Below are 14,503 nucleotides of genomic sequence, written 5' to 3' on the forward strand. Positions count from 1 at the left end.
TCTTTTTGTAGTGCCGAAGCCTGATGGCTTGGTCAGGCCTATTCTAAATCTAAAATCGTTGAATCTTCACTTAGTATATTCCAGATTCAAGATGGAATCCCTGCATTCAGCGATCGCAGGTCTGGAACTGGAAGAATGTCTGGTGTCCTTGGATATCGAGGACGCTTACTTACACATTCCCATTTTGGAACCACATAAGGCATTTCTCCGGTTCGCCATTCTAGAGTCTCATTACCAGTTCCGGGCTCTTCCATTCTGACTTTCTTCTGCTCTTCACAAAAGTCATGGCTGTCATGGTGGCTTTACTTCCATATTTAGACGATCTGCTCATCAAGGCTCCGTCCCCGGAAAGACCTCTCCAGGATGTTGCTATCACTTACCACCTTTTTGTTGCATCACGGGTGGATCCTCAGCTTTCCAAAGTCTCTGTTGGTTCCTTCCCAATGCCTCAAATTCCCGGGTACGATTCTGGATACCAGGGTTCAGAAGGTTTTCCTGCCGATAGACAAATATTTGGCAACCCAGGAGTTGGTTCGCCTTTGTTCTTCAGCCTCTGTGGCTTTCAATGCATTTATGCATTCCTCTGCTAGGCAAGATGGTGTCAGCCTTCGAGGATTTGGAATTGGATCCTTCTAACAATGAATGCCAGCCATTTGAGGCTGCGGGGCAGCAGTTCTGGATAGTCAATTCCAGGGCCGCTGGTCTCTACAGGAAGCTCTTCTTCCAATAATATTCTGGAGCTCAGGGCGGTATACAACTCCTTAGGGGAGTTGTTTCCTCAGTTGAGAGGACTACATATCAGAGTTCATTCAGACAATGCGACCACGGTGGCTTCCATCAATCGCCAAGGCGGAACAAGAAGCCGTGGCGCCATGAGGGAGGTTTCTCGCATTCTTCGTTGCGTCGAAAGACGGGATGGTTCTGTCGGCAATTTTCATCCCAGGAGTGGACAATTAGGAAGTGCATTACCTCAGTCTCCAGGACTTCCTTCCGGGAGAATGGGCCCTTCTCCCTCAGGTTTTCCAATTGCTGGTTCAGCATTGGGGGAGAAGCCAGATAGAACTAATGGTGTTCAGGCACAACCATCAATTTCCACAATACTGCTCCCGCACCCGAGATCCTGTGGCAGTGGATGCAGCTTTGTGACAGTTCCAGTTTGCTTATCGATTTCCACCGTTTCCCCTTCTGTCTTGAATGTTCAAGCGCATCAAGAGTGAGCAGGTCTCTTTTATTTTCTGGTAGTGCCGAACGAGTCTCGCAGGGCTTGGTTCTCAAACTTGCAGCAGCTTCTTGCAGACGACCCTTCCGTGATGCCTGGACCTCCTTCAGCAGGGTCAGTTTCTTTATACAGACTTGTGGCGTCTATGTTTGACGGCGTGGCTGTTGAAACAGAGTTGTTAAAACGTAAGGGTATTCCAACCATGCTTAGTTAGGAGACCAGTGACTTAAGCCCACTATCATTGTACGTGGCTTGGTGCGAAAGTCCTCTTCCTTTTTGTCTCTGTTGCCTTTTGCATTTTCTCCAGTCAGGTCTGGATGCAGGACTACGTCTGGGATCTTTGAAAGTACAGATCTCTGACCTATCTGTTTTTTTCCAGCGTAAGTTGCCTTTAATTCCGGAGGTGCAGACATTTTTACAGGGGGTTGTCCGGATTCAGCTTCCTTTTGTACCCCCCTACTGCTCCTTTGGATCTCAACTTGATGCTTTCTTTTCTACAGTCTTCAATTTTTGAACCACTGGAGATGGTGGAATTGAAGTATCTGACCTGGAAAACAGTGCTCTTATTGACATTGGCTTCCACCAGGATAGTGTTGGAGTTAGGTGCTCTCTCGTGTCCCTCTCCTTACCTGGTCTTCCATGATGATTGTGCGGTCCACCGCACCATTTCTTCCGAAGATGGTTTTCTCATTTCACATTAATCAGCCTATTGTAGTTCTTGTGTTGGCTGAGAATTAGCCCTTGTCTCGTTCATTGGATGTTATTCAAACCTTGCGTATCTATGTGGATCATGCAGCTAGTCTGCCGCAAGTCTGATCCTTTCTTTGTTCTTTATGATGTGGCTAAGCGTGGTTTCCCTGCCTCTAAACAGACGTTGGCACGTTGAATTCTGCTACTTATTTGGCAGCTTCTCGAACTCCTCTGGCTTCCATTTCTGCACATTCTATGCGTTCTGTTGGACCTTCCTGGGCGGCTGCCAGGGGGGTTTCTCTTTCTCAACTTTGCTGGGCGGCTACTTGGTCTGCAGTTTACACATTTGTTTGGTTTTATAGATTTGACACCTTTTGCGGCTTCTGATTCTCAATTTGACCGTTTGGTTTATCAGGTGTCGCAGCGTTCTCCCTCCCGGACAGGGAGTTTTGGGACGTGTCCACAGTACTAGCTCTAGTGTTCCCTATGGCTGATAAAGAAAGCGAGATTTTGGTACTCGCCGTTAAATCTGTTTCTTTGAAGCCACAGGAGACACTGGACGCCCATCCTGCGCTGCTCTCTGGTTGTGTTATAGTGTGACTGTTATGTTTCAGACTGTCCTTTCTATTTGCTGTTCTGTTTCTTCTTCTGTACCTGTTCCTTCTAGAGTTGTTATTCTGTCTTTTCTTGGCTCAGCTCTTAAACTGGGGATGAGGGGGGCATAGAGGGGGAGCAGCCAGTCACACTGATTTAATTCTTAAATTGCAGGCTCCTCTCTAGACCCGATCTATACCCCACAGTACTAGCTCCTGTGTCCCCTGTGGCTTCAAAGAAACAGATTTAATGGTGAGTACCAAAATATTGTTTTTCAAAATACCTGGCCCCTTGGACAGTCCACATCAAGCGACATCAGGGGAGGTAAGTGGTATGATACCCTTCTAGCCTTATATATTATATTGTTAATTTGGGGAATCAAACAGGGAGAAACCAGGGCCAAATCAATTCTAGAAAAGGAGTGAAAGGACACAGAGAAAAAGGAGAATTGTTGTACGCCCGGATGTTTTACCCTGCAAGCGTCCACCCATTCTAGACTGTCTATATAGTTAGCAAACCCGACGACCCCCCTCCAGTGTACACATTGGAGGTTTTACACCACTTATCTATAGAAGGATCTGCCAGATTATTAAAATCCCCCAGGCATATAACAGGAGTACCGGGACACTGGGCCACAAACTCAGCCGCATGTTTAATACTTTGTAGGAAAAAGGGGGAGGTGTGTATATATATGCAGCCAGTATAAATGGCAACATAGAGTGTACTTTTACAATCAATAAAAACACATCGCCCATATGGGTCCGTCTTAACCGAATTCGGTACAAAAGTTACACATTTCTTAACGAGTATCGAAACCCCACGTGACGCTGATGTGTGCGAGGCATGATACGCCCAGCCCACCCATGGTCAACAGAGAGAGGGGAGCCTATTACCAACCAAATGAGATTCAGAAAGACCAGATAATATCTGAATTATTTTAATACTAAGGAGCTCTTAACTTTGTAGCTCACTCCGCGGACATTCCACGTAAGAAAATTCAACTGAGACATTCAGAGACAGGAAAATATAATAACCGCATGGAGCTTATCTCCTCTACCACTAGGAGCAGCACACAATCAATAGAAAAAAAAAACAGTGTAGCAGTAATAAAAATAATAATAAAAAAAAACTTCTTATTTTTAAGTCCCTTACCCCCCACCCTGTATAGCACCCCTACCATTTGCATAACTAGATCTCAAACGCCAAACTAAAACTGGAGAATAGTATCGCAGTTTATACAAGCTAAATTAATACCAATAACGTAATAGAGCAATAAATTGTAGCAACCGCCATTGCAAGGGAGCCCCCCGGCAATGGAAAACCAGTGTCGTAAGCAAACATGAAAAATACGCATCATATGTCAAACACAGCAAGTTTTAAAAAAAAATATGCAATACTGAAATTAAACCTGCCCCCTTGGATAAGCATAGTGATAAAATGGCCAAAGTGACAAAAAATGGGGTTCAGACTGGATTAAATAGCCAGCCTCCAGGAGGTCAAGCCAGGCAGCCGCTTCCTGTGGAGTGGAAAAGAATTTGGTTTCTCCACGGCCACGACCCGGAGCTTGGATGGGAAAAGCATTGCATATGACAAATTAAGTCCCGGAGTCTGCGCTTAATAGGGAGAAATTGGGCTCTATCCTTTTGAACCTCCAAGTCTGGAAAAGCAGAGATCCTCACGCCGTTTCTAACTAGAGGGCCTTTTAGTCCGTCCCACGGGTAACACCGCATCACTGTCTTTATAGTGCAAGAATTTTGCATTAAAGGTACGAGATGAAGCACCAGGTGGTGGAGGGCCAGTTGGAACACAGGGCTCATTTCAGGCCTGCTTGTTAGATGCGTTTGCACACACCCAGCGTATGCAAATTCAACAAAGGCAGACGATCGTACGGCATTAGCACGCCCACTATGTTTTGGCATGCGATCGCGATGTCTATGCAGATGCCCACTAGTCTGTCTTAAGACACCCACTAATGCACATCATCTCCAGGAAGTGTATGCAGCCAGCGGTAACATCAGATGCGGTCGCAGCGCTTGTGGTTGACCATACCCTACTGTGAGCACTTCAGTGTGACATACAACCAAGTGACGTGTACTATGATGCTCTGTGATAATTATGCACGCCTCTTAAACGGCGTTAAGACGCTCAGACACGCCTGGGTTCGCACCACCACTCCCCTGTTTCCAACGACCAACCCCTGTTACCTTTCACAAATGGCTTGTCCTGTCACTGTCTAGCGAGCAATCTATGCGCAGCAAGCGAACACTTCCCGATCGCATGGACTAGCTTGCGCACTGCGATGCATGCGCGGATTGTGAACCATTGGCAGCTACGAGCGAATGCAGCCTAGCGAGCGGTCTCAATTGGGCCCACAGTGCGCTCTTTCCACAGGAAGGTGAAAGAGTCCATGCCATAGGATTCAATCAGCCATTTTTTCCAAAAATGATTCAGGAGATCAATTTGATGTGCGACATTTGTGTGTGTGAATGAGTCTGAATTTCTATACGAAAAGCTATCATGCAGCGGCCGTTGCTTTTTCTCCCTCCAAGTGCTGCTGTGCTTCATCTGCGACTTTGTATGTGTGTAAAACGAATTCATGTGTGATAAGTGTCAGCCTAGCTTCTCTAGTGCACTGTAAACTGCTTTTTACTGTGTCTGCGATACAAAGCTGAAAGAAAAAGATGGTAGGCTGCATCTCTCGGAATGGCTCTGTTGCGCCGTTTGCGTTATAGATGCTATGTGTATGAGGACGCATCTGTACCACAGGAAACTCCATGTTTTTCACATTTTATTTTCTTCTTCTGGGTCCATATGGTCCACAGAAATTACCTTGGGGTATTTGGTTGGAGTGATCCAGGCACCAAACAGTTAACTACAAGCTTTGGCTCCCAGGATGCACTGGGTCCTCCTCCATATATGCCCCTGGCTGGAATCGGTATGAAATACTGCCGGCAGCTTGATTCCCGGCAGCACCTGGCCGACAAAAGCAGAGTTCCCGTCAGCAGAAGCCCGACAGCGCTGGATATCCCGATCGTCCCTAAGGTAAGTATAAACTAACCTAACCCCCTAACCCTCCTTAGAGGGGGGGGATTAGGGTTAGGCACCCCTAAGTGCCTAACCCTAACCACCCCTTCCCCGCGGCCTAAACCTAACCCACCCGGGGGGGGTGCCTAACCCTAAGTCCCCCCGGGGTGCCCTAAATCTAACCCTCCCACCCCCACCGCGGCTGTCCGCTCGCGGCGCCCGGCATCCCTTCGATCTGCATTTCACCCTCGCCGGGATATGACAGCCAGGAAGCCGGCTGTCGGTATTAAGGCAGCCGGTTTCCCGATTGTAACACCCCCTGGCTACAGGCAGTTGGTTAGTTTTTTTGTTTGGTGTTGGTCTATTTTCTTAAATCCTCGGATCCTTTAGTATGTGAATTCTTACCACTGATCAATGAAAGACACTCTGTGATGTTAAATACAAAGAGCAGCTCTAGAGACCTGTTTTCAATCCTGTAAAAACATACTTGTGTGTGGACATCTAGACAGTAAGAACCACTGTGGGGGAATGTTACATTCTACAGTATTACAGTTTATTGGCAGACCTACTGCCACATTTCTAGCTCTAATCTAAGGGTGGGTACACACCTGAACCACCAGCGATCGTGCTTATGTTCAGGGTGATTTACCTTCACCCTGGACATCGCATAATTGCTAGTACACACTTAAAAGGTTTAATGAACGACTGAGCGATCACTGTTCCATCCTTCATTAATATGTGCAGCCTCGTATGCGTGTGATTGGCCGTGCAGCAATATCACATGCGGCCACAGGAGCGCGCAAATCGGGCATACACACTCACGATATGCCCAGTGTGTTCCAATTTGGCCAAATTGGGCCGATATCGTGCAAGTGTGTAGCCGGCCTAAGAATTGGAGACCATGATATGACTACCTCATTCTAGAATACAATAAATCACTCTGGGGAAGTGAAAAATCAGCACTTGTGTTATTCTCTCTGTGTCCAAGGAAACCAAAATGCTCAGTACAGGCTGCAAATGATTTTATACTCAAGGACAGTTCCAGTGATGTCTCAGCAAATGTAACTGACATGCAGTGATGTATAACTTTAGCTTTTTGTCAGAGAACTTTTTTGTGTTGCTTTGGAATGTCATGGTAAGGAAAACGGTACATTTAGATTGCTTTTTGAATTGATGTGTTAATATTACCTACACCTTTTGTGCACTGACATATATTTGAAATTTGCTTCCTTTTGGCAGATGTATATACGTTATTAAATACCTTTTTTGATTGCAACTCTTTAGATGTTTGTGGAATTTCCCTAACCCATAATTTGATTACATAGAGAATGTTGGAAAGGGACATTAGTGATGCTTTTTTTTTTTGCCTACTGAATAGATTTGAAGCCTTCTTCATCAGACAAACATAATATTGCATTGAAATGCCATTTTTTTATATCCATGGGTAAAAAGCAATGTGATTTTGACATGCATGCAACGTCAAATGCTGCTACATATGTAAATGCACAGATCTGTGTAGGCAATCACAGAATATGCAAATTTTGTGTATATCTTGAAAACTGTTTCTGATGTTGTTCAGTCCAAAATCAACATTGTCTCTCTCTGCACTAGTAGGTATTTGGCAACCAAACATTTAACTGTAATCTGTGTGCAAGATAGTTTGTCCTCTTTACAGAATATCTGAGCAGAACAAATCTTGAACATTTTTCAAAGCTTTTCAAACCGCTATAATAATATTTTCTGCACAATTATATATACATGTTTAGCTGCAGAAACACTTTATGGTTTAGCAAATAAGCCAAATGTAGCATTTAAATTTTGCTGTGTATTACATTTATACATTTATCAGCACCTAAGTGAACTGAGCAGGGTAATAATAACTTCCATTTTTGCCCAGGTAGGTAGAGCATAAAATGGCTCTACATAGAACAGGATAATGTTCCGTCCTTACTTATCTCTGTGTCCATCTACTTCAATGTAGACATGTGATATGTGTATGTAATGGGACAATGGTTGGGGATGTAGTTATGAGACCAGTGGCCGCGATGCTGGAGGGTTAGGGAGGGAAGGGGGCAGGGTAAGTATACTTACCCGACCCCTATCGGGATACCAACCATCGGGATACCGCTCTCGGTATTATGATTCTTATCCCGACTGCCGGCTTTACATACTGATTACAATGCTTGTGTGTCATTGACTAGCTGACTTGCACCTTATTTGAAGTAGCTTCTGTAGGTGTGATGGTTGAACTAGCTGAGAGACGAAGATGGTGCTTTTTTTTTGTTCCCGTCTAAGTACAACTAATTTACTAAGTGCTAAATAGCCGCTTTTTAGTACTGTATATAAGGCTGTAAGCTCTCCAGTACCACAATGTATTTCCTATTTCAGTCTATAACTCAGATTGCTGCATCTCCAAATAATTTTTATTAAATATTCTTCAAAACACTTAATTTTATAACTCTGTATAACAAATGTAAGATACAAATCCATTGTGGTCTTCACTCACTAATTCAGTCAGAATTTAATTAAAGCAAATTAAATAGTGTCATTCTGATCCTATCATGTTGACAAGTCGTCTTAGTCAACCTAGTAAAATTGACATCCAGATTGTATTCTCAACAGGTCTGCTGCTTTCCCAAAATCCTTTGGGCTTGGGAATTTTGTAAAAGCATTAGCAGGGGGCTTCATAGTGTATACAGACTTTTTATTTAGCAACTTATTAAAAACACTATGGGCCTCATTTATCAACGAGTTTTTAAATAGACAACAGGAGCTGATTGGCTGGAGCACCATTATTATATGCAACGCGTTTTATCACTCTTTGTGAATGATAAAACTTGTTGATTAAATGAGGCCCAAAATGCTTACCATTCAACTAATTGTGAACATGCTTCTCAAATGATTGAAACTCCAGAGATACCTTTCAGTGTAATTGGGAATAAATGAAGTTCTGAAAATACCTTTAATGAAATAGAACACACAATCATAGAGAAGAGCTGATGGTTAGACGTATAATGCCACAAGCCACAGCCTAACGTATATGCGTTCGGCAGAGTGGTGTTTAGACCGCATTCAGACATCAGGATTCTCCTTGTTCTAACATTAATGTAATATTTATACCCTGTTTACAGTAAATGGTTATTGCCAGGATCATGGGCATTGCAATCAATAGAGATGGAATTGCATCTAAAATCTGTAGAATATAAATAAATGTATACATAGAGATGATGGGTGGCAAAGCCTTATTCTCATTGATTTATTTTCTTTTACTATGCAGGCACCTATAATGTATCTGGACTGCAGGTAGCGTAATTTTTTTGTCCTCACCTCTGCAGAAAGGAGATGTAAACGAAGACTGGACCATTTGTTTACACCTGTGATTATACTGGTCACTGGCCATGGCACAATCAAAATCTAGTCGATCCCATTATGCCCTCACAGCCATTGGAGTGGGCCTCTTGGTGCTTGGTGTGGTAATGGCGGTATGGAACCTTGTCCCAGGATTTGGGAGCAATGACAAACCTGGCCCATCCCAAGGAAACAGCAGCAATTCAGCAAATCAAGGGGAGATTAATCTAAAAAGTAAGACTTTTTCTGTGGCATACGTCCTGGTGGGTTCAGGCATAGCGCTGCTCCTACTGGCCATCTGCTTGAGCATACGTAGCAAACGCAAACGGCGACCAAGTATGGAGGAGTCACGGGTTGTCCAGCAGGAAACTGTTCCACAGACTGACAGGTGAGTACTGTATATGATTACCTACAACACAGATATTACCCTTTCATGTTATCTTCCTAATTACAGGATCAATGTGTTTATGGAAGGAACGGTGTCTTAATGTAGCAATTAGTAGCATCTTCTACTAGTATACAGTACTTTAATTTTACAGAAATATCCTGAGCTCTGTACACCTAAAGGTGTGTTTTTAAAATATCTTTATCTCAGAATTTCTTATGCTGGGCATACACTGCCAGATAAAATGTCTGTCAGACCGACAGACATTTTATCTTGCCGGCTGCCAGCCGCAGATGTCCGCGGCATACACTGTGAGAGAAATCTCAGTGTATAGCCCGACATCCGTGCTCCGCCCCCGGGGGAGGAGACATTTCCCTGTTCCTGTCTGTCTGTCGGCTGCGCTGGGCATACACTGCCCGATGCGGCCGACAGTTTACCAGGTAATATCGCATCGGACGGGCATGCTGGACAATCCAGCATGCCCGACCGAGCAATATTTAACCCTCGGTCGCCCCCCCCACCCCCCACGCTACAATTATCGCGGCGATCCGCCGATATCGGACGGATCGTCCTGATAATTGCAGCGTGTATGGCCAGCATTAGACTCATCCCTGCTGTTTATTGATTGTCATTTCCAAATTATACAGGTTAGCACTTGGCTAAATATGTCAATTTAAAGCACCACTAAAATACAAGCTGGCGTTTATAAAATGGCAATTTATTAATAAATGTACAGTATGTGTATGTATATTTATGCATATTTATTTTTTATGATTGTGGAGTGAGAATTTTACTGTCTGTTAATCAGTCATATTTTTATCTACATTCAAATACTGTACGCACATCATGGCCATGCTGGCATTGTTAACTGTTAAATGTAGCTTCAGAGCGGGTAGTTGAACTACTAGATTTAGCATGCCCTGTCAACAAAGGACATAAGACTATTTTGCTAAATGTTGCCTAATTTCGTACTTTCAAGGTTTTGAACAGTTTTATATATTTGGACCATGCTCTGAACTGTGGGTAGTAATTATTTTATTATTTATTAACAGTTTCTTATATAGCGCAGCAAATTCCGTTGCGCTTTACAATTTGAATCAAGATTAACATTATACTGGGTTGTAAAAGACATACATACATGACATACATAAGGGTAAGAGGGCCCTGCTCGTAATGAGTAAATCCATTCAGACTTAATGGTTGTTGGCCATTCCAGGTCTGAAATGTGATGTCAAACTTATGAAAATACAAGAAAGTAAGTTCCCTAAGGAACTCTGGGAATTAGGCATATAATATGCAATTCTCCTTTTGTGTACTAAGCAGGGTGGATCCCAGTAAATCTCTCCCCTCATCTAAGTCCAGGACATTGGTTGCGTCCTAGCTCAGGCTGCTGTAGGACTCCATTTTCATCATCCTCTTTAATACAGCTTTATAGACCTTTAAGGAGGCCTGGAAGGATTGTAGTATCCTGCTGTTAATTTCAAACTAGAAGAACTGCTGTGACATTATTCATCTTTAAATATTACCCATATTTTCTGTCTTTTGGTTTAAACTGTGCTTCCTATATAAGTTTATCTAAAATGTCATATCTGAGTATGCAACATTGTTTTTCTTGATCTATTATTCTATTAGACGGATTGATATGACAGTTTATACTGCTTCCCCCTGGGGTTAATTTTCTTTTTCTGCTTATACGTTACTATGGGGGAGATGTACTAAGCCTTGGAGAGAGAGAAGGTGGAGACAGATAAAGTACCAACCAATCAACTCATAACTGTCATTTCACGGGCTGTGGCCCATATTTAATTAGCCGCAAAAAGTCGGAATCCGCGAAAAAGTATCTCTGATTGCGACTTTTCGCCAGGCGGACACTTCTCTCCGTATTCAATTGAAAACTCAATGCAATGTAATAGGCGAAAAAGATTTGCCTCTGAATAGGTGGAGAAAAAAAGGGCAAAATCGCTATTTTGGGGTGCGAAGGTGGGGAAACCACTCAGCACCCTTGGGACAGCCCCCCATAGGATAATTGCGTAAAAAAAACCTAACAAAATTGAGGAACACCCCAAAGAAGCACTTTGAAAAAGGGGGCAAAAAAGTGCAAAAGTAGGGGTACACACTTTAAAAATGAGCAAAATAGACTTTTGGGGGGTTTGCAAGTATGGGTGAGGTATTTTTTGGATTGCAGTGCATGCTTCAGGTGCGCTTTTTACGTTTTTTTAAACTTCTTTTTAGTTTAGCGACTTTAAACCATGCTTGCACCCATTTTCAAGTACCCCAAATTTGACAGGGCTACTTATTTTCACCCAAAAAAAACTGCTTAATACTATTCTTCACCACTTGTGCAAAGACGCTAATTAGAAAAAATTTACACACTTTAAGTACCCCAAATAGCTCTATTAGGGCTAATCGGGGGCATGTACATTGATCCCCAATGTTAGTGCATCTTTTAGGGGGTATCAGGCTGATTTCCCCAATTCTGTCAGTACTTTTCAACTGGTTTGTATTCGCCGGGTTGCTTTTTCGCGTCTTTTGGAATTGAATAGGGAGAATCGCGAGTACACGCGCGATAAGTTTCCACGGCTAAAATACGCGATGTAGGCACAGTACGGCAGGCAAAACTTTATCGCCTATGCAAAACTAATTGAATACGGGCCTGTATTTGAAAAAAGACAGCCGCTGATTGATTGGTTCTTTCTCTCACCACTTAATCTCCAAGGCTTAGTACAACTACCCCAATGTAAGTTGATAAGCCGTGTACTTTTTGTACTTTCAAGAAATTTTGTAATAAAATCTAAATTCTAGAAACCTTCAAAAATTAAGAACTCGGGGCCTGATTCAGCTTTGGAACTAGAGTGAGATTTAGCACTTAACCGATCATCTTGGTGAAACCATGTTGCACTGCAGGTGGGGCAGATTTAAAATATAAGGTAAAAAGGTAAAACACGCTCTATAAACCCCTTAATGTAGTATAACGCAAAGAAATGGATAGTACTACAATGTAGTGTGAAAATATAGTTGGATGAGGCTGATATAATATGAAACATAGGTTTACTAAGGGACTCAAAAACAATATGTACATATACACAATCAAAAATAATTTCAAGTTCCTACTATGAGATGCCTGTATAAACAAAAAATACAGACAAAACTGACATAAATACAAAGAATCATATATAAATGGTATTATTGATGATTAGAGTCAATGTGCATCACATAGTGATGGGAGCAGGCTCTCCACTTCGAAACAAGTACTAAACATCTAGTGTCACTTGGGCAGCAGAGATAAATTAGTCAGCGGTCTAATAAAGCAATAAAAGAACAAAATGAAAGATAGCAACTGATCAGGTTGCACTGTTGTACATATCCTCTTATGACTGATGATTTGCTGGATGTTGAGTACATGCAGGTGTACTTGTAGACGAGCAGCTGTAAATATAATTGTAAATAAAAAGTATAATCCACAAAAACGTGATGTGCTGCAGAGAATAATTGTTTATAGTTAGCGGCGTCCCGCTAATGGATGATTGATCATGCCCGGGGTGTGGATCTTCCTGGGGTAGGAGTACGGGAGTGTGGAGGAAGCAGGACAGCAAGTCTCAGGGCTGTGCTGCCCGTCTCTGAACTCTGCGGCAGCACAGGTCCAAATGAACGGACGCGCGCCGTCAGCAATAACTGGGTGGGCTGCGTGAGCCTGGGGAGGAGATCTGATGGCGGCGGCTCGATGGGGAACCAGGCGCCGTGACCCTCTCAGGTGTGAGACTTACCTCCTGGGGCTCGAACAGGATCCTGCTCTAACCCTGCCGGCTTAGTTGATTGAAGTCCTCTGTCGCACTGGTGAACGGCTTCCGGGTCACGTGTGCGTATGTGGCTACCGCGATGTCTCTGCTGCAGAATCCCGACACCTGTCAGAAACCCGGCACTGGCATCCCGACGGCAGCCAGCGGGGTTAGAGCTAGGGGTTAGGCACTAAGGGGGGAGAGTTAGGGTACGGGAAGGGGGAGGTTAGGTTCAGTCATCGGGGGAAGGAGGGTTAGGGTAGGAAGATGGTTAGAATACTAAACGACAAGTGTCTGTCTTCTAACCCTGTTGGGATGTCGGCGTCGGGATTCTGACTGCCGGGAACCTGAGAGCCGGCATCCCGTACCCATCTCCTGTGTTCGACCTGTGTATCTCAATCAGCATGCGAAGTTCTGTTTACAGACTTTGTTGCACACACATATACAAGTGTCACTATATCAAATTAATCAGCACAGTTTTGGTGTGTCCTAGTCTCTTCACATCACATTGCATTTAAAAGAAAAAAAAAAAAAAAGTCGCCAGACGCTAGCAGTTGCACGGGACCTGGTGGCTCACTAACGCCAGGCATATCACGCTTTACTGCGTATTGCGGCTAGATGGACACATCTCTATTAAGTAGTGCAAGTTTTTAAACACAACCTTCTAAAAAGTCCTGTGTACTGTAATCCTGGCAGCTTGTCTGTTAGTCAGCACATGGGGCCTTCTTTATAATGTCACTTTTTTGCATCTTGGTATTCAGGCAGGTTTTATCCAGGCTACATCTGCATGTGGAGACATGTGCGAGAATCCACTGTACAAGATTGCACAAGAACAACCTATATCTGAGATGCATGGTTTTTGAAGGTTGAATTGACAGCAACTGTTCAGAGCCCAGAAATGTAGCATCATTATAACTACACCCAAGTGCTATAAATACATTTGGCTTCCTTACATGTAAATGCAATGCATTCAGTAGCAGGCTTATGAAATATAGGGGCAAAATATAAAGTACAGTTCTATGTAATTGAGAAGTCTATAGTCATTGGCATCTGTAATAAACATTGTTTGTCCCTATGCTCACAAAACCCGTTTTTAGGCTTAATGGCTGTTGACCCATCTTTAGGGAATTCTATCTTTCAGCAACTTTTGTTTATATTTGGATTAATTCTTTGTCCCATCTGCATAGTATGGCAGGATAGGATAGTGGAGATAAATTTAGGGGCAATTGGAAGAAGACAGAGAAAGGTGAGACTGTGTAATAGTCTACAAAAGCATATACAAACATTAACATTTATGTACCGGTGTTCTCATACTCTGTTGCTGCAGTCGCGCCAAACAGCCCTTCTTGGCGCCCCTTGTCTCGTCTGACTTTCATCAATTCTATAGGAAAAAGTTCTGGGACTTGCCCAAGAGCCCTAACAGCACCTATGAGCAGTTCACCCCCAGCTGAACCAGTACATGATGGT

The 14,503-nt window shown here is 43.4% G+C and overlaps 1 protein-coding gene across 5 annotated transcripts in view; it reads left to right on the top strand.

Annotated features, from left to right (window-relative positions):
* Positions 1–14,503, top strand: part of TMEM51 (transmembrane protein 51) — a 111,808-nt gene that overhangs the window by 68,889 nt on the left and 28,416 nt on the right. For 4 of the 5 annotated variants that reach the window (XM_088453957.1, XM_088453956.1, XM_088453960.1 and 1 more), the window contains one exon: positions 8,805–9,263. In XM_088453957.1, coding sequence (XP_088310083.1) covers positions 8,926–9,263 — 338 coding nt within the window. In that variant the 5' untranslated portion in view covers positions 8,805–8,925. The remainder of the gene's footprint in view (positions 1–8,804; positions 9,264–14,503) is intronic. The other variant, XM_088453961.1, reaches the window with a different exon arrangement.

This window comes from Taudactylus pleione, unplaced genomic scaffold, assembly GCF_031769625.1.
Source record: "Taudactylus pleione unplaced genomic scaffold, aTauple2 ptg000604l, whole genome shotgun sequence".
Classification (NCBI taxonomy): Eukaryota; Metazoa; Chordata; class Amphibia; order Anura; family Myobatrachidae; genus Taudactylus; species Taudactylus pleione.